We start from the raw sequence: 18,425 nt of genomic DNA, 5'->3' as shown, positions 1-18,425 counted from the left end.
TTTCCTTACCCATTTTTTAGGTAACAACTGAAACGTTTGGAATTTCCCAACCAAATGGTTATCAAGATAAATACAGAGAGTGGCATATCACCACCAAAAATTAAAAAAAACACAGAAAATCCGTTTTTTTTATCTCTTTAAATTGGTAAAGTAAAAGTTTGGCTTTAGGTATACATAGGCCTACTTCACCATAATATTATGAGTACCTATGTGTGGAGTTGTAGTGTAAGCAGCAGGCGATGTGTCAGTGCCAGGTGTGGAATTCACAGATAAGTTTGAGCTCGGAGCTTCTTCCCACACATATGAAGTAATAACTGTTATCTCTAAGTGATGAAACACTGAAGGAGTGTGATCTTATTCATCAGCTAAGTGACTCCACACATTGCGGATGGGTCTTGGCCTTGCTAGGTTGTTCTAATTACTACAAAGATAGTACCTAGATAGAACCTAGGAAGAGAGGACTACTGAGTGCTTCTGCAACCTTTCTTTCTTTAGGGATTGTAGGTGATCAGTGAGATGGACTGGATGGTGTTTCTTCAAATATGGGACCTATATACCTGCAGACCATAGTTTGATCATTTAACATAACCAAAAAGAAAAGCTAAAACTGGTAACACAACATAACTATAGCATGTTAGTAAGAACACAATGAATATGGAGTGACCATTTGTTCCAGCAGTAATACAAACACAGGATGACAATAATAATATCAATAATACAAATAGAAAGAATTATTCACAGGTTAGGAGTTATTTCTACAACTCAGAACAAGAAACTGGTTAACAAAAAGGGATGGCATCAATTCCAACAAAATTCAATATATAGAATTACAAACAGATAAAAAAAATGCAAATACCAGGGACATTGAAATATGTCAAAGAGATCAGTGTGCAAGTGTTGCATAAACTCATAATTTCTCTTTTTATCTATTTATGTATATTTGTAAATAAAAGTTTTTTGCATTTTTCATGCATATATAGTTCTATATTGTGAATTGTATTGGAATGTATGCCATTTCTTTCTTTTTGAAGTTTTACGATTAAGTTTCAAATCTGTCCTTAAATTTAGGGATTTGGCTCTTTCACACACAATCCTACTCACTTGGAACACAAACTAAGAACTGATGACAATGGTATCTACAGCAAACCATTTAAAAACGTGTCTTTTATTGCCAGGAGGTAGGAGGAGGCAGCCACTACTATTGTCCAGGGGGACTTGCAACCCATGCTGCTCCATAGACTGGACCTGTCAGTGCTTGTCACTACTTATATGAACATTTGTATTTGTATAAAGTGTAGTTTCAGTTTAAGAAAGAAATTGAAAAGATATATATATATATATATGTGCCTTAGAAAGCCTAGAAATATTACTTTCTGGCACACAGCATTTGCTAGTTGGTGTCTAAGAGTGGTAAAAATTGGAATTAATTTAATAGCTCCCGGGAGAAGATAGAGTTCCTGAGTGATCCAGCGAACCTGGAATGGATCTGGTCCAGGAATAAAAACTTTTGCTAACAAGGAGCAACTGATTTTTCAGAAATCCATTCCGGGATTGTTGGATCAATCTGGTTCTTTTATGAAAATCTATCTTCTTCCATCTTTGAGAGTTTTATTAAATCATACCTTTTATGAATATATACAAAATGTATGTGAGAACAATAGCAACATGAACTATTGTTAGCTCCAAAAAATTGCTAAGGAACTAGTTAGAGTTTCATCTTGTAAGGTGTTGCTGCTAGTTTATTCACTCTTACATACTCTCCTTCGATTGTGACAGAATCAGAACTGGGTGCTGTTGTAAATAGGTTTTTTAAAAAAAGACAGTTCAAAAGAAACACTTAAAAAATTAATAATATTACTTTTAGGCACATTTCAGAAAAATCAGATAATAAAAATAAATACAGTTCTATATTATCTATGGCATCATGTTTTTTTCCTTATGTTGAACCTAATTTTATAAAAATGTATAAAGATTTATGGTGTATTTTGCAGATCTGTAAAATGAATTAGACATATGCTAACTATGACCACTAGATGGCACTGTTGAGCTTTTACACCTTGATCAGATGTTTTATATGAGTTTTATTATACCAACAGGAAATTAAACCCCTGCTTGATGTATTATTTCCTTATAATAATTAGAACAATGCTATTATGTCCTAACGCGCCTAAAGATATCTTCAAACAAGTACATATTAAAATAACCAGATGTATTTAGAGATACTGTCATTAAGAAATACGCCTAAAAGATAAGGTTAGCTAATATTAATATTCATGTTTTCATGTTGTCAGTAAACTGTCTGATACCTGATCTGATAATATTATTATTGTGGAAAATTAGACACAGTGCAAGTCACAAAGTCACATTTCCTGCTGTGAGACATAATGGCCTTTCTTTAATAACAGAGCACAATGATGATTTTGCAAATAAATTATTATTAAAAAGGCCACAAGGTATATCATTTTTTATAAATAGGATTATAAAATATGCATGTTAGAGGTGTGCTAAATATACACCAACCTCACTAATCATTACAAGTTTTTAGAATCACATGCAGCATTTACAAAAGCGGGTTTTACATAAGTTGCAAACTTTTCCTGTAACATCACACGTTATAAATGGAAACATGTTGCATTGCCTTGTATGCCTAATCAATTTACAGAATATTTTGTTGCATTAGAATTTTAGGATAGATGGAACATTTACCACCAGTGCCTTCTACATCATTGTGCAGCTTCAATATTTGCACCTGATGGGAACGGACAGGAAGTCTTTTTGCTGGATGATCTTTAATTACTAAGCAAGTGGCAAATAGATTACACGTAAAAGGGCCCATGTGTTGTTGCAATCTGTTCCTTCTTTTTTTTCCAATCAGCAGTTTATGCAACCTGCGATCTTTGAAAGATGTCCCCATTTACAGACTGCTACTTGCTCCCCACCTGTACGGACATTACCAGTGCTTCCTTCCAACTTACTCTGAGCTGGTTTTGGATAATTAGAGCCCACTATATCTTGCAAGTGCCTGTAGGTTCCAAAACAGAAAAGGGAGGAGGAAGAAGTGGTCTCACAGCGGAGCACCCCTGCACCTGGCACACATTGGGGCTTTAGCTGGCACCATGGTCCTACTCAGAATGAATCATTATAATGGTCCTGGTGCTATCTAAAGTTTAAAATTTCACACAAAAAAAAATTCCATCCTGGTGATAATAGTTATGTAATTAGTCCTGACTCTCTCTGGGTGAACTGTAAAGTTCATGGTAACTCACCAATCAGGTGTAGGTATTGAGGACTGGATGATCAAACACACTTTACAGCTAAATACAATTCAATCTTATTTATGTTCATGGCTTATAAACAGAAGATAAAGAATGAAGTGACCTCACAATGGAGAAGATGAACCTCCTGCACCTAGCACATGGGGGCTTTGGCAAACACCATGATCCTATTCTGGATGGGTCATTATCATGGTTCTGGCACTCCCTAAGTAAAGTGAAAAATTCATGGAAGCTCGTTTCTGGTGAGATGCCATATAGGCTTCACAGATAAAGAGAATCATATCTTACGAGTGCCAGACAGGCCAAGTGCCAAAAGAAAAAGGACATGGAATTAGGCTCGCACTTCTTTATCTAGCACACAGTGAAGCTTTGGCTGGCACCGGAGTCCTACTAAAGATGGGTCATGGTCCTCACACTGTCTGAGTGAACTGTAGAGTTCATGGCAGCTTGTTTGTTAAGTGAAGATGCCATTAGAAAAAGATTTCACAAAAGATTTAAAAGATGGTTATCAGGACACATAAAGCCAATGACTACGATAATGGAAACCTGATATAAGTTCCCATTATTCCTATTCCAGGCTGAAAAGTAAAAGTGTAAAAGTAAAAGGGTACATTTTAGCGTGGCTTTAGTATATTTTAGGAGCCATCTTATAGGACATAGGTCTGCTATCACTGGACATTATGAGGTTAATACACAGAAGTTCAGGTGAGTTATGTGCTATAAGTAGCAGGTAATGTGTTGGTTCTGGATGTGGGATTCACAGCTAAGCTGATGCCCTGATCTTCTTCTCACACATATAACAGGTAGAGAATAAAACAATGGCTGTGAGGAGCACTGACTAAGTGCAAACTAAGTGACATCTCACATTGTGGTTGAGTCTTGGCCTTCTTAGGTTGTTCTAATTACAATATGGAACGAGGACTGATAAGTGCTCCTGTCACTTTTGTCTCTGAAGGGATTGTGGGTGATCAAGAGGGAGGCTTAGGATGTCATTTGTGCAAATTCTAGACTCATCTAAATGTTTTACTCCTTTTATATTTATTATGGCCTTATAAATTGTTAACAGGGAATAAATCCAAAGAGTGCCGCTGAATAATTTTTTAAGCTTCTGGTTGTAAGCATTTGAACCCGGAGATAGTGAAAAGTAGGTATTTTTGTCATGTGCTTTTTATCATTCATTTTTTACAGACCTGATATATTAGGAGGCGATTTATAGAATCTATAGTAATCCCAATTACTCATCCATAGCCATGTACCTAGATGTGCTCCTAATCCCCTTACATAGGGTGCCTTTTTTGTCCAAAGACAATTTTGGGGGGAGGTCAGTTCCATAATTGTGTTTTTAGGATATGCAAGGATGCTGAAATGCAGACAACACTAAGAATAGAACTGGAGACTCTAGGTAAGAGTGTTAGCTGCTGAGCCACCATTCCACCCGTTTCACATTGTGCAGTGGCAATGACAGAATAAAGCCAGATTACACTGTCAGGGTGGCAGTATGGAACCTTTATACCATAGGATTGTGTAACTTTTTTTTTAAGCCCAATAGTCCTTCCACTCTAGGCCATGACCTATATCAGCTACACAGAAGTCCAACCTTCACACAATCTCAATGTAGATAGAGTTCCTATTGAGAATTGGACAGCAGCATCACAGAAAAGAGCTAACCACATACAGTAACCGTTATGCTGCCCCATTCCCCCATACCAAAACCATCAGTTACAATAGATCTGGTTTCTAAGGGCAAAGCTTTTTTGTTAGATACTTGAGTATATTCCAAAAAACACTTATAATGGGTGTGAAAGTATAACAAGCAGCATCACCTAAGCACCCTTTCAACATTCAAACAATGTTTCCACTGTGCACTACAAAAACCTTTATTCATGGAAGCTTAATCTGGGCTGCTGGAATACTTATTTTCTGCAAGCTATACCCCAGGAGCTTTCAGGGGCTTAATCAGGATCCGAGATACTGGCACGTGCCAGCCTCCATGCCAGAGCTTAGAAGGAATTATACAATACTGTAGCCTGCTGGGTGAGTATTTTCTGCCAAGTCCCTCTTAAAATGTGCCAAGCATTTGAAGCATTCTTAACAGAAACAAAAAGAACAGAGCCTGGGGAGAACAACTTGTGAAAAACTCTGGTGATATAAAAGGAACAGAAATGCAATAATACTTCTCTTCTCAAAACCTGGGATCCCCTCTCAAGGTATCTTGCTTGCATAGGCTGTCATTATATTTCATTTAAGGAAGGCCAGTCTAATTAAAAAGCAAGGCATTCAAAGCCAATGTTAAAAAACAAATCATGAAACAGGCTTGCAGCTTAGGACCTACGCATTTTGTCTAGACATTGCTGTTGTGCACTGGTACATCCTGCATCCAAAATACCCGGATATCAGAAGCTCATGTTTTAGAAAAAAAATCTTACTTCCAAATTTAAGCTTCAACCTCACCTTATATGTGTAATGCCCTTCTCACTGCCTTCCCCTAATTAAAGGGGAACTATCACCAGAATTCTTACCTTACATAAAACGGTAGACAACTTTTTAGCCTCTTTTTTTTTTTTTTGAAGGGGGAGGGGGAGAATAAATCCCCTTTTTAAAAAAAAAGTGAAGCCCCTTCTCTTCTGTCTTACAGAATGGGAGCACACAGCCTCCTAGGATGCCTACATCACGTATCCCAGGAGGCTTCTGGCTGCTCCGTCTGCACATGTCTGATCTTGCGCATTAGCAAAAGGAGCTTGGAGGACTACAGGAAGGCGCGAGACCCAATCCATTGAGGGATTGATGGATCTACAAAAGTAAAGGTGAGTTTTTCTTTTTTTTTTTGGTTCTGTTTTAAGAGGAAATCTCTTTATACGTTCCTTTTTGCTGCAGTTTTTTTCTTCCCTCCTGCCTACAGCAGTGGGTGGTCTATACATATGGATTGTAAATGTCAAGTTAATGTTTCTCAGTCCAAGTGTACAGTTTGTCTTTGCAAACCCAAACTAGCACCTTGTAAAAGTAGCAGGGACACCACAACATTACCATACATAGCCTGTGCAGAGAGCGGAGCTGTGGGAATGTCCCAGCTGATTTACCTACCATGGACAGATTAACCTCCCTAGAGGTAACCCCGAGTGTGACTCGTAGAAAAAAGTTGCTAAAAGTGGTAACCCCGAGTCACACTGGGGGTAGGTAAACCTATGGGAAGGTTAGTAAATAGAGCGCTTACCGCGCCGTCCCGCGCCGTCTATCCTCTTTTTTCTTCCTCTGGCCGGCTTCTGCACCCGATGAGTCACCGGGGAGTTCCCAGTGACGTCGGTGCGTGTGAACGTTGCCGGCGGGGCAGGGCGGGCGGGTAATTCAAAATCTATTTGTATTGCATTCAATACAAAATAACTTTGGAATGCAATACATTGCATTTATATGTGTAAACGCAGTACATTGTTTTCAAGAAAATGTATTTTACAGTATATATAATAGTATGAGTATAATATGTATTTTTTTTTTTAATTTGATTAAACATTTAAAAATTAAAAAAAAAATGTTAAATATATAGATTTTTTTAATGTATTCAATGTATTGTTTTTACATGATTTTGTGTTTCAAACTTTATTATACTTATACTATTATATTATACTGTAAAATACATATTCATGAAAAACAATGTACCGCTTTTAGACATATAAAACAGGAAAGAAATGAACCTCTAGGGAGGTTAAAGAAAACTAGAGGAAGGGGCAGATACAAGACCAGTCACCCTGCACACACCAGTGATTGGTCTTTAGAGGTCCAACAGTGGATTTCTCTACAGATCCAGAAGAAAGACACCAAGCACACCAATAATCGTGCAAGAATACACATACCTTTTCTATTTTACACAACATTTCCATGTCATACAATAATTAGACAATGTTATGAGGGAAATAGGAGAGCAACTAATGATTCATGAACAGATCTCTGTGTGAGCAGTCAGCAACATTGAGCAGCTTCAGGCAATGAGAACTGAACTCCAGCAATCATTCAGAACCTGTAGCATGCTAGATATCCCCCTCAGTGACCTGCTGTTCCATTTCTCACTCCAAATAACACCTGTGACTGTGAATGAATAGGTGAATGAATAGCTTCAGTGTCTCATGAAGATGAGCCTTCGGCCTTCAGCAATGTGTTTCATTAGGATGTGGTCAATGACCCTTCGCAGTCGATGTCATTAGTTAGGAAATTATGTTACTAATTTGCTTCCCAGTCTAAGAAGTGAGAGAAGGAATAGCTGGGTGGAAATGTAATCTAGCAACTGGCTGTGACAGGGAGAACATTTGATTCACGGTGACACGTTGCACTGACACTTAACTAAACACTGTGCAAGAAAGAAGGCAAAGAGCCATAACCATGATACATAGAATATTGTATTGTAAACAAGTACAGTGTCTAAGCTATTTACCATAACTGATACATAGCTAGCAGCACTATACTGTCATATATCTACCTGTTAGCATATTGATTTAATGGGCCTGATTTATTAAAGCTCTCCAAGGCAGAAGAGGGTAACATTTCAACAGTAAACCCTGGTGATCCAGCAAACCTGGAATGGATTTCTTAAAGTCATTTGCTATTTGTTAGCAAATGTTTTCAATCCTGGACCAGATACATTCCAGGTTTTTTGGTTTTTGGATCACCCAGGTTCGCTGATAAAAGTTTATCCTATTCAGTCTTGGAGAGCTTTAAGAAATCAGTCAAATAAGTCAAACACAGTAACCAAAAATGTCTTTTTCTCACTTTTGCAAGCAGATTTAAGGTGGCACTCATCATTGTTGCTCCCCCACACCAAAAGGTTTATTTTTGCCTTTTTTCTGTTTATAGATGCTAGAGATCCTAACCCAAGATGGGCATCTGAACATCTGTCCCATCTACATCATCTACAGTGATCACTAAACAGCTAACAGGAATGATCGCTGCTTTTACATAATGGTGAGGACACAGCATGGGGCCTTCCACTCGTAAAACCACCACCCGTCTCCTTATAAAACACAGCGCTGTCTGAACAATACACATTCTTTCCCACTGCCTTCATATTTGAGCATTTATACAAGTGGTTTTACAGCTGAAAAGAACATTGGTGTTAAACTGACCTGAGAGGTACAAATTTCTCATTGCTGAACCCCCTAGCAACCTCTGGAGGAACCCCAGGGTTCAATGGAATTTACAGTTTGAATGTAATTTACTTTATTTCACTCTCCCACCTGTGCTCCAGAGCCCCGTTCAGAAAAAAAGCTGAATTTTATGTGTACATATAATGTACAATGATGGGAAGAAATGCATCCTTTTACATTTTTTTACATATTATTTCTTCTGATTAACTAACAATTTGTAAATTGTGCGCAGCTGTAAAAGTTAGCGCTCCTAATATTATTATTATTATTATTATTATTATTATTATTATTATTATTAATATGCCTACAAAAACTAACACAATTTAGGGTTCTTTTTTTAAGGTTTTCACTGAAGATTCACTAACATTTATCTGAAATGTTTACATTTTTCAGAAAGGATTTGATTAGGAAATGTGTTAATCAATTTACCCATATTTTATATATTTTCTAATTATTCTAATGTGAAAAATTTGAATTTGGGGTAAAAGTTGGGTAACTCCCAGGTGAAAAACATTTCTCAATGGACCCTAGGTGATCTTTGGTATCATATATATTTTTAAAATCTTTAGAAAACATCTTTTGTATTCAGTGGTAGGAAATAGAACCATCATTGCAGTTTACTCACTTCACAAGATTTCTTGTCCCCAGCAAGCTTATACTTCATTCTTCCTTCACAGTAACATTTGTAACTTCCGGGCATGTTTACACACATTTGACTGCAGATGTCCTCTGCACATTCATCTACGTCTACAAATAAATAAACAAAATGGAGTGAATTCAGGAGCCAATCAGTGTAATCCAGGAGGAACCAGTGAACATTTGTATCCTCTTAATGAAACGTATAAAGGTTGATGTACTAGAAAAAAAGTGATTGTCTATTTAGCAAAGTGTATTTTATCTCATTGCATGTTGAAAAAAAAAAAACAATGTGCAACTGATAATTTTTACATGTTGGATACTAAAAGTGAACACAGATTCTGCAGGTTTACTAAGTCTTGCTAATTTTTTTTCTTTATTTCTTTAGAAAATCACATCCATTGAAATACATCTCCCTAAAGAGCACAGTATTTGAGAACTACTGTGCAGAACAGCATAGAAGCGGGAACATGTAATGAAATATATGGTTTTATAATTAACCTTATTGGACATATATTATTAGGACTACACATATAAAAAAGGTTTTAAAGCATGTATACAAGCTGACAAAATTGTTGATCAAATTGATCTTTTTAACTGTATCTGGTATCCTTCAAAGCGGAACTGAACCAAAAAAAAACCCTTTACTTCCGCTGAACCCCCTGATACTGTCCTCCTTTAGGTCCCACGCCATCCTGGAATGTGCCTTTCATCCCAGCACTTTATCAGAGGCCCTGGGTGCTGCCATATTCCTCTGTCCACTTTCTTCTATTGGCCTTGTCACCGGACATGCTCTGAATGGGAAAAAAGAGTACTGATCTTGCTGATGCATTTTTTTCCCAATACAGGGAATAGCCCCTGATCTCGGGCATTTGCAGGAGGAGCAGCCAGAAGTGCATATCATGCATCCCAGGAGGCTCTGCGCTCCCATTCTGTCATTTATATAATGTAAAAAAAAAATTGGTGATAGGTCTGCTTTAAGGTGTCTGTGTGTTAAGGGGTGCCCTGGATCTAGAAGTTTTCGTGTAAATGTTGGGACTCCTTATTCTCCTAACTCATGATTGGTCTCTTTCCATTGACACAGGATAGAATACTGCCTATTTTAGAAAGGAGGGACCATTTCTGAGTGAAGGAAGTTGTGTTATGACTAACTTGGTCTGCTATTAAGGATGAATATCTAGAGACAGGGGAATATGGAGTAACATCCGTCATGGAAAAATAGCAAGGATCCTTCAGGTCTAAAAGACCGAGAGATCAGGGCCTAGCTCATCCAGGTCTCAGGAACTAAGTAGCAGGTAGATCCACCAATTTTATGTCGAGGGAGTGAAACCTACTGGTTCCTAATTAAAGACAAAGACCTGTGAGGGCTAAAAGTTTCAGGACTGTAAAGTTAAGGGATGTTTCACTCCAACAGAAAGATTGGAATGGCCTATTACCCACAGAGGTAGGGGTACATTGGGGACATACCTGTCAGCTAGCCTGGAGTAGGAAGAAGCAAAGAGTTTATTTGCATCCACGTGTGCAATCTAGTTTTGTGAGCTGTTGGTCTCGGCATGTTTTACTTCTATCCCTTTCTCCAACTGTTTGAGATTTGTTAAAAAAAGCCCCAAGGCAGAACAATGGGGGCTGTATGTTTGTACCCCACATTGGAGAAATAATTTATGGAAATGTATCCACTCCTATGGGAGGGAGTGCTATGTTATATGTATATGTATAGGCACTTCCTTTCACAGGGTAACAACATTCTTCCTTGTGTCTGTAATGCCCATAGATTGCTCTATCAGTAAACCAGGGCTGTGGATTCAGGAGCAATATCTATTTACCTGAACTTGGAAAGGACTTGTAATAAATTGTAAATAAATATTATATTATGTTAGCATTCATTATTTCACAGATAATATTCAGAATAAAGTGCTTCTCTGGCAAAAGAGCGAAGTCAAGCAAAATGACTTCCGCAATTGGAAGTCAAGCTAAACTAATATGCAATCTGACATTCATACATCATTTTAATCCAGATTTTACTTTATAAAAGGTGTTTTCATTTGTATCTCCATTGGAATTTGTGCACATCAAATGCAGAGATCATTGTCTACTTCTCACTGTTGTATACATTAATTCCCACTGCATACCTAATTTAACGGAATCTTGCAGTAAGGTGTTTATTTAGATAAAATCTCCAAGTGATTACTGCAATTAATGGGTTCTATTTATGTGTCTGTATCAATGTACAAAAGTTGGTGAGTTGGAAGCAAGAATGAAGTGTGGATGCAAGCTGATATCCTGTCAACAGCAGTGGGTATCAATTGTTTATTGTCTAACACAAAACAATCTTTTTCGTTGTTCCGGAACATAAGCCCTATTGCGGCCAATAGCCAGATCTGTTCTCTGTCCTTCTGACATTGAAAAGTGTTTACAAATGTTACAGATTCTGATGAACAGTGCTAATAATTTTTATGTAAAACCAAACATTTTTTGTGTATGTCTGCCATTGAGGAGATTAACTTCCCCATTTGTCCTGGTAATCAATGTTTCAGAAAGTAATGGGGAATTTAGTGTACAGTTGTCAAAGGAACTAGAGATGTGGGGAGATATTCCAATATAATAAAATATGTCTGTTCTAATGGAAACAAACTATAGGATGTGATGAGTAGGGATGAGCGAGAGAATTTTTTATAACAGAACATGTAAGCGAGAACGGCCTTGTGATTCGCCACGAGGTCGTGTTCTCACCAAACTAAGATGAACTCTCAATGGAGAAACTCTATTGAGAGTTCCCCTGCAATCACGGCTGATTGGAAGCACTCGCGTGCCTCCAATCAGCTGTGACCGCAAGTTCCCACGGTCCCCAGGCTGTAAAATCTAAGTAAAAATATTTTGCTTTACATCCACTTCATTGATGCACATGAATTCTGATCCTGTGGAGATGAACAATGCAATGGCAGTCTTTTGAGGTTTATTTTTTACACATTTATAATGAAATAATCGTACATAATACAGATTAAAAAAAAAACATTTGTATCATGCAAAATCTTTTTTAAGCATTCCTCATTCTTAATTAACCATCCACAAGGTCAGATTTACCTTCACAACTCTTGGAGGAAGTGTTAAACCGATAGCCATGGTCGCAGTCACATTCATATTTCCCTGGCGTGTTGCGGCATTTTGCCCCTCCACATATACCTCGGTTTAGATCGCATTCATTTATATCTGATAAAGACAAAACACACATTACTTGGAGATCACATAACTTAAGAGACTTGTAAATATGGATCCAAATGGATCAAACTGTCAGCTAAAACTTAAACTGCATTTTCCATGCAAAGGGAAGTTTCATTTCAGAAATTGAGAGTAAGAACAAAATAAATAATAATGAAAGCAGTGAAAGCAGACAGGCAGGATAACAAATAGAGGAACACAAATGTATTCTGATATACTGGATGATCACCGCTCAGTGTCCAGGGATGAGAATAAAAGATATAAGATTTATGTAAGGCCTGTTTGCCGTGTCCTCCCTCGAATTCTCTGCAATGAACGTCAATTGATTACAGTGATTTACTGCTAAATGTGTCTTTCTTGGCTGCCCTGGAAGACTTGGGAGATTTGGAGAGAAGAATTGGGCTCTTAATCACAAAGGACCAGTTCTCTATATTGTACAGAATTAGCTTCGTAGTTACTGGAGATTGTTTTACGAGGTCTTCCCTGGCACTGACAGATAGCTTCACCAGTGCCAGCACAGATAAATGTATCATTACTTTATATTGAACGCAGAATTGTGCAGGAGGAAGATGAAATATATTCAAGTCATCTTCAATAATGTGGGTGTCTGACAAAATGAGGGAACATGGATTTTCTTAGTAGATAGACATGAGATGGCAATGAACCGTCAGTTACTTCTGTGGGAAAGTCTGCAATAAAGTAAATGTTTACCTGTCTCCTGCACTTATGTGAAACTTATCATCAGGTGTGATTTAGGATTGCTCTATATGGCCAAGTTTGTGAGCACCTGGCCATCACACCTATGTGAGCATGATGGACATCCCATTCCACAACTAAGAACATAAGAGCAAGTGTGTAAGCACACCATTTCCATCAGAAACATCAGAATACAAAGAATAGTTAAATGATTGTGTGCATCCAATCTTGTTGCAATTATTTGGGGAAGACCCTTTTATGTCCACAGGGTGTGCCCTGCACAGAACCCTGACCCTATCCCTACATACAACCCCTGGCATTGAATATTAATTGGAATACCAATGGCAAGCCAGGTTCTCATCCAACATCAGCACCTCACCCCACAAACGCCCATTTGGCTGCATGGGGGTTCCCACAAAAACACTCCTACATGTTCTTGAAAGCCTTCCCAGATGAGTGGAAGATGTTATACAAACCAAAGCGGCGAAAAACACTTTGAGGCTCATTTATCAAAGAGCAAAGAGTCTGCAGTACAGTAAGTATAGTATACAGTAAGTAAAGTCAAATCCCCCTAGTAATCCAAAATGTGTGCAGGGGTTACCCATCCCTACTCTATCTAAAATCTACTTTTGGCTTGAGATGTACTTTACCCCCCAGACAGATAAGAAGGTCACATCTCAGGCTATGTTACAGCTGTAATCTATATGTATCTATAATACCATTGGAAAAAAAGTGTAATAGAAAGTTCCATCTCTGGAGTAATTGTGTCAGTACACAAAATATGTTCTCCAATCTCATTTTTGCTGTGGCCACCAAGAACCAAACTCAAAACTGCAGAAGACACAATGATTCCAGTACTGCTGTTGCACTTACTGGAGGACATAAGGAAGTGCAAGGTAGGGCCCCTATGGCCCCGGAACCTGCTCAGCCAACAAGGGCCCCAAGTCAAATCACAGGGGGGGCAAGTCAGGTCTGCACAGGAGTCCACCTCTTCATCCACCATTGCTTGCGCTAATGTTTTGTGCAGTCTCTTACCTTCCTCGCAGCGCACTCCATGCCACCCGGGTTTGCACACACAGGTAAAGTTTCCTTTTCCATCTTTACACTCCTTGTATCCTTCTTTATGGCAGGGCAAAGGCTTACACTGATCTGGAAGTGCTGTATATAAAAAATAAAGTGTTATGAAACAGCTTACAGGAAGAATATACAATAACGATTAAGTATTGTGCAGAAAAGAATTATCATAATGATCTGTGTATCTTTATTATGTAGATAATCTATATGTCTTCCATGTAACAGTTCCCCTACAAGGTATGTTCACCCAAAAGGTACAGCAGACCCTGTGCCATGATAATGGATTTAAACTTTTGTCTCCAGTGCAAAAGGGACTCATGCTGGCAGAGTGTTAAAAGTCACCTAAGTAATGTATTACCACTGAAGTGTTCCATTCTTACCAACTGAGCACTTGATTTGGGAGGCAAACACAACCAACCAGCACATACATGTATCAAAGTAAGCTTATTAGACATTGGGCTTGATTTATTAACCTCCTGGGAGGTTCATTTTTTCTGCATTTATATGTCAAAAAGCTTAAAATTGTTTTTCACAAAAATTTATTTTACAGTATGATAATAGTATGAGTTTAAAAAAAAGATGGAAACACAAAATCATGTCAAAATAATAAAATAAATAAATAAAAAAATTATATAATATTATATATATATTATATAATAAATATTATATTCATACTATTATAATATACTGTAAAATAAATGTTGCTAGACAATGTACTGCTTTTACACTTATAAATCCACTGTAGTGCATTCAATACAGGTATTTTGCATTAAATGCAATACAAATGAATTTTGAATTTCCCACCCCGCCGGCAACATAGGCACGCACCGGGTGCAGAAGACGTCAGAGAAAGAAGACGCAAAGAAAGAGAGTAGACGCAAAAGACAATGCGGGATGCTGGTTGCAGGTAGGACTCGATTTACTATTTTTTCCTATAGGTTTACCTACCCCGAGTGTGACTTGGGGTTACAGCTTTTAGCATCTTTTTTCTAGCCCGAGTCCCAGTCGGAGTTACCACCCAGGAGGTTAAAGCTCTCCAAGACTGGAGAAGATAGATTATCATGGGTGAACCTGTGTGATACAGCAAACCTGGAACTGTAAGATTTCTGGTTTCTCTGGGTTAGTGAAGGCCTGATTTAATTTGCCTACATAAAATGCCATATTATGCCAAATAGTTTTCTATACAAACCAGTAACACAGGATCTTAGGTCTGCCGGGCCATCAAAATCCACATACGTGAGCTTATTTCCATTTCCATTACGATAGCTACCGAGGCAGGCTGTGAAAAAACAGAAAAAAAAGATTATTTTATTATTATTTAATATTATAATTAGAATTACATATTGTAACAATAGCTGAAAACATGTAAATGTAAACAGTAGAACCTCAAACGACAATATCAAAAAAAATTTTTGTAATTATTATTAATATATAATATCCCAAACAAAGAAAAAAAACTGCTTTTTTGAAATATTTAATATTAATCCAGACCTCTTCCCTACAATACTTAATTTCTGCCAAAAGGTGCCTTCATTCTCACGTACAGCATCATTACATTTCCTAGATTGTAAGCTCTTCAGGGCAGGGTCCTCTCCTCCTCCTGTGTCACTGTCTGTATCTGTCTGTCATTTGCAACCCCTATTTATTGTACAGATCTGCATAATATGTTGGCGCTATATAAATCCTGTTAATTATTATTTTTATTATTAATAGTAACAATAATAATAGTTTAACCCTTCCCCTGAGCCCAGGCTATCTGGAACCTACCTCTGCCTGTGACTTGATAGTGGAAGAAGGGGCACAATGGTGAGCACTGCTACTTCTCACAGTTTATCAGTACATTAACTGATTAGCTAATTCTTTCCTTCACAATCCAGCATGCTGAACAAGGACCTAATGCCCTTTTGTTGGCCTTGTTGAACAAACTTATTAAAACTCTGAAGGTATATATTATATATACATATATTCTACAAAAATCATAACAGTGCTAAAATGTATAAGCCAACAATTATTATGGAAATTTTTATATTAACTTACCTAAATACCTTGGGTAAAAGTATTCCTAGAAAATAGAAAAAATAAATACTTAATGAGAAATAAATCTTACAAAATAAAAAGAGATAGTAATTATAGTAGTAATTAGCCTTGCTGTCTGGTTAAGGCCTTTTAAGATTTAGAAGAAGCTGCACATAGCATATTTAGGGACCTGTACACCCAAATAAAGTGTAATGGGCTGTCACCATTCTTTCTAATCTGGGCTGATACAACACAGGAGGCGATGCCACTGGCACGCTTTAAACAGCGATAGCTTTAAACAATGGTGTTGTTGCCATTGAAAGGAACTTGGCAGTTTTATAGATTAAAAAATGTTTGTTAAGTTCTTCTTCATGGTCCAGTACCTGATCCTGGATCCAGTGTCACCAGTTCTTTTTTAATAGAACAGTAACACTCCTACTGTTTGCCAATTGCTTGTAAACCCAGCCTGTCACCCAAGGGCATGCGTCAATTTGCAGGCTGGGCATACTGGGGTCTGATTTATTAAAGCTCTGGAGAAATTAGGCTGGCAAGGGAGAACCTGGATGATCCAGCAAACTTGTAATAGATTAAAACCATTTGCCAAATAATAGCAAAATATTTTTTTTAGGGAATCAATTACAAGTTTGCAGGATCACCCATGATAGTTTATCTTTTTTTTATTTATCACACACTACTACATACGTATCATATTCAGCCCAGGTAACTGAATGCTGGAAAAGTTATGTTTTTTTTTCATGAGTTTGAGCTGAAGGTAGCTTTGCTTTGTTTCAAAATATTGTTTGGTTTTGAAGAAAAAGCATCTTGAGATTGTCTGTAGGGATTGGATTGGGTTCCATTCCAACATGTTTCAATGCATGCCGTGTTTTGGATACTCTGAAACCTTTGATGACTAAGCCATAGACACAATAAAAACATGACTACCAATGACCCAATTCATACTTACCCGACCAATGATCATGGCTATCTTGAAGAGGTAAATAGGTTGTAGAATCTTCCACATCTGACACTTCTGGAATGCCTGGTCTGCATTTGTGCATTGTGATTCTATCCAGTGGTCCCCCACAGGACACTACAATCTGGGGGGCTGGTAAAGGAGCACAGTGCACAGATGTTTTAATAATAAGTAGTGTCAAAGTAACTTATAAAGATTGCAGGGTCAACAACTTACTCCCTGACATGACAGCGAAACAACCGAGGAGAAAATCTATTCATTAGGCACAAAAACATGGCAGAGGTACTAACTTTTTTCTAACCTGTCCAAAACAAAAAAATGGCTTTAGTTCCAGGCTAATATAAAACAGTATTACGATGCTGGGCACAATCAGGGTTCAGAAATACAAGGAAGATTTCTTTTAATGAACTTCTCCTATTTTGTCCATTTGGAACATTGGGCCTGATATAATAAAGCGCCAAGCCAGGAGAGGATATACTTTCATCAGTGAAGCTGGGTGATCCAGCAAACCTGGAATTGTTTTTTCAAAGTAATTTGCTATTTCCTAGCAAATGTTTTGAATCCTAGACCAGATCCATTCCAGGTTTGCTGGATCACCCATCTTTACTGATGAAAGTGTATCCTTTACAGCCTTGGAGAGCTTTAATAAATCAAGTTCAAGGTGTCAATCTATTTAAAGTTGCCCAATACCTACCTATACTATCATTTAAAGGGCTGTATCGGTGAGTATAGGTGTTTCAGTGGTGGGCTTAAAGAACTCACTTTCCTTATTCTTGAAACATAATCAAGTCCCTGCACATTCTGCATTTCTAATGTTAGTGAAATGACAAACAAAATCAAAATATATTCCTTGCTTACTGTTTCGGGGACGTTCTCAAACACCTCTCTGGCTTCTTCCTTATTGCACAGTTCCTCAATACATTCCCTTTCCAGGTCACCGCCTTTACCTTCTTCAAAAAATGAATTTGCTCTCCGTTTTCTTGTAAGAAATTGAGATGCAGATTGAGAAGATAAAACTGGACAAAAAAAGAAAAAAGTTTATTTTCTATTCCATGTAAGTTAGTTCATTGTTTGATCAAAGCACAAGTAATAAATGAACTGTAATCATCGGTAACATGTAAAATCACAATAATCTCAATTACAAGTACAACATCAACTATTAAGTTATGCATCACAAAACAGTTTGTAAATCCAGAGTTATGATTGCATCACATGAAAACATTTCCAGGTGGCATTCATTTGGTAAAAAGAGTGAAGAATCATAAGCATTAGTAAAGAAAGGTGGAGGTTACATTAGTTTACTCATAACAAAAAAATCTAATTTGTTTTATGTCCTAGAGCTCTTTAACAAACAGGCATTCCCTCAAACATTTCTTTGTGAGAATTTTTAGGCCCATATATTTGAATGAC

General features: G+C 37.5%; 1 protein-coding gene across 1 annotated transcript in view; it reads right to left on the bottom strand.

The window, feature by feature from the left end:
- The window catches only part of PROS1 (protein S), a 35,983-nt gene that overhangs the window by 9,803 nt on the left and 7,755 nt on the right, over positions 1-18,425 (bottom strand). The window contains exons 2-7 of the mRNA XM_072419038.1: positions 17,874-18,031; positions 16,064-16,088; positions 15,216-15,305; positions 13,941-14,110; positions 12,122-12,296; positions 9,030-9,151 (exon numbers count right to left, since the gene is read on the bottom strand). Of these exons, the coding sequence (XP_072275139.1) occupies positions 9,030-9,151; positions 12,122-12,296; positions 13,941-14,110; positions 15,216-15,305; positions 16,064-16,088; positions 17,874-18,031 (740 nt within the window). The remainder of the gene's footprint in view (positions 1-9,029; positions 9,152-12,121; positions 12,297-13,940; positions 14,111-15,215; positions 15,306-16,063; positions 16,089-17,873; positions 18,032-18,425) is intronic.

This window comes from Pyxicephalus adspersus, chromosome 1 (assembly GCF_032062135.1).
Source record: "Pyxicephalus adspersus chromosome 1, UCB_Pads_2.0, whole genome shotgun sequence".
NCBI classification, from domain to species: domain Eukaryota; kingdom Metazoa; phylum Chordata; class Amphibia; order Anura; family Pyxicephalidae; genus Pyxicephalus; species Pyxicephalus adspersus.
The sequence above is the reverse complement of the archived record's forward strand: the minus strand, read 5'-3'. Positions and strand labels throughout refer to the sequence as shown.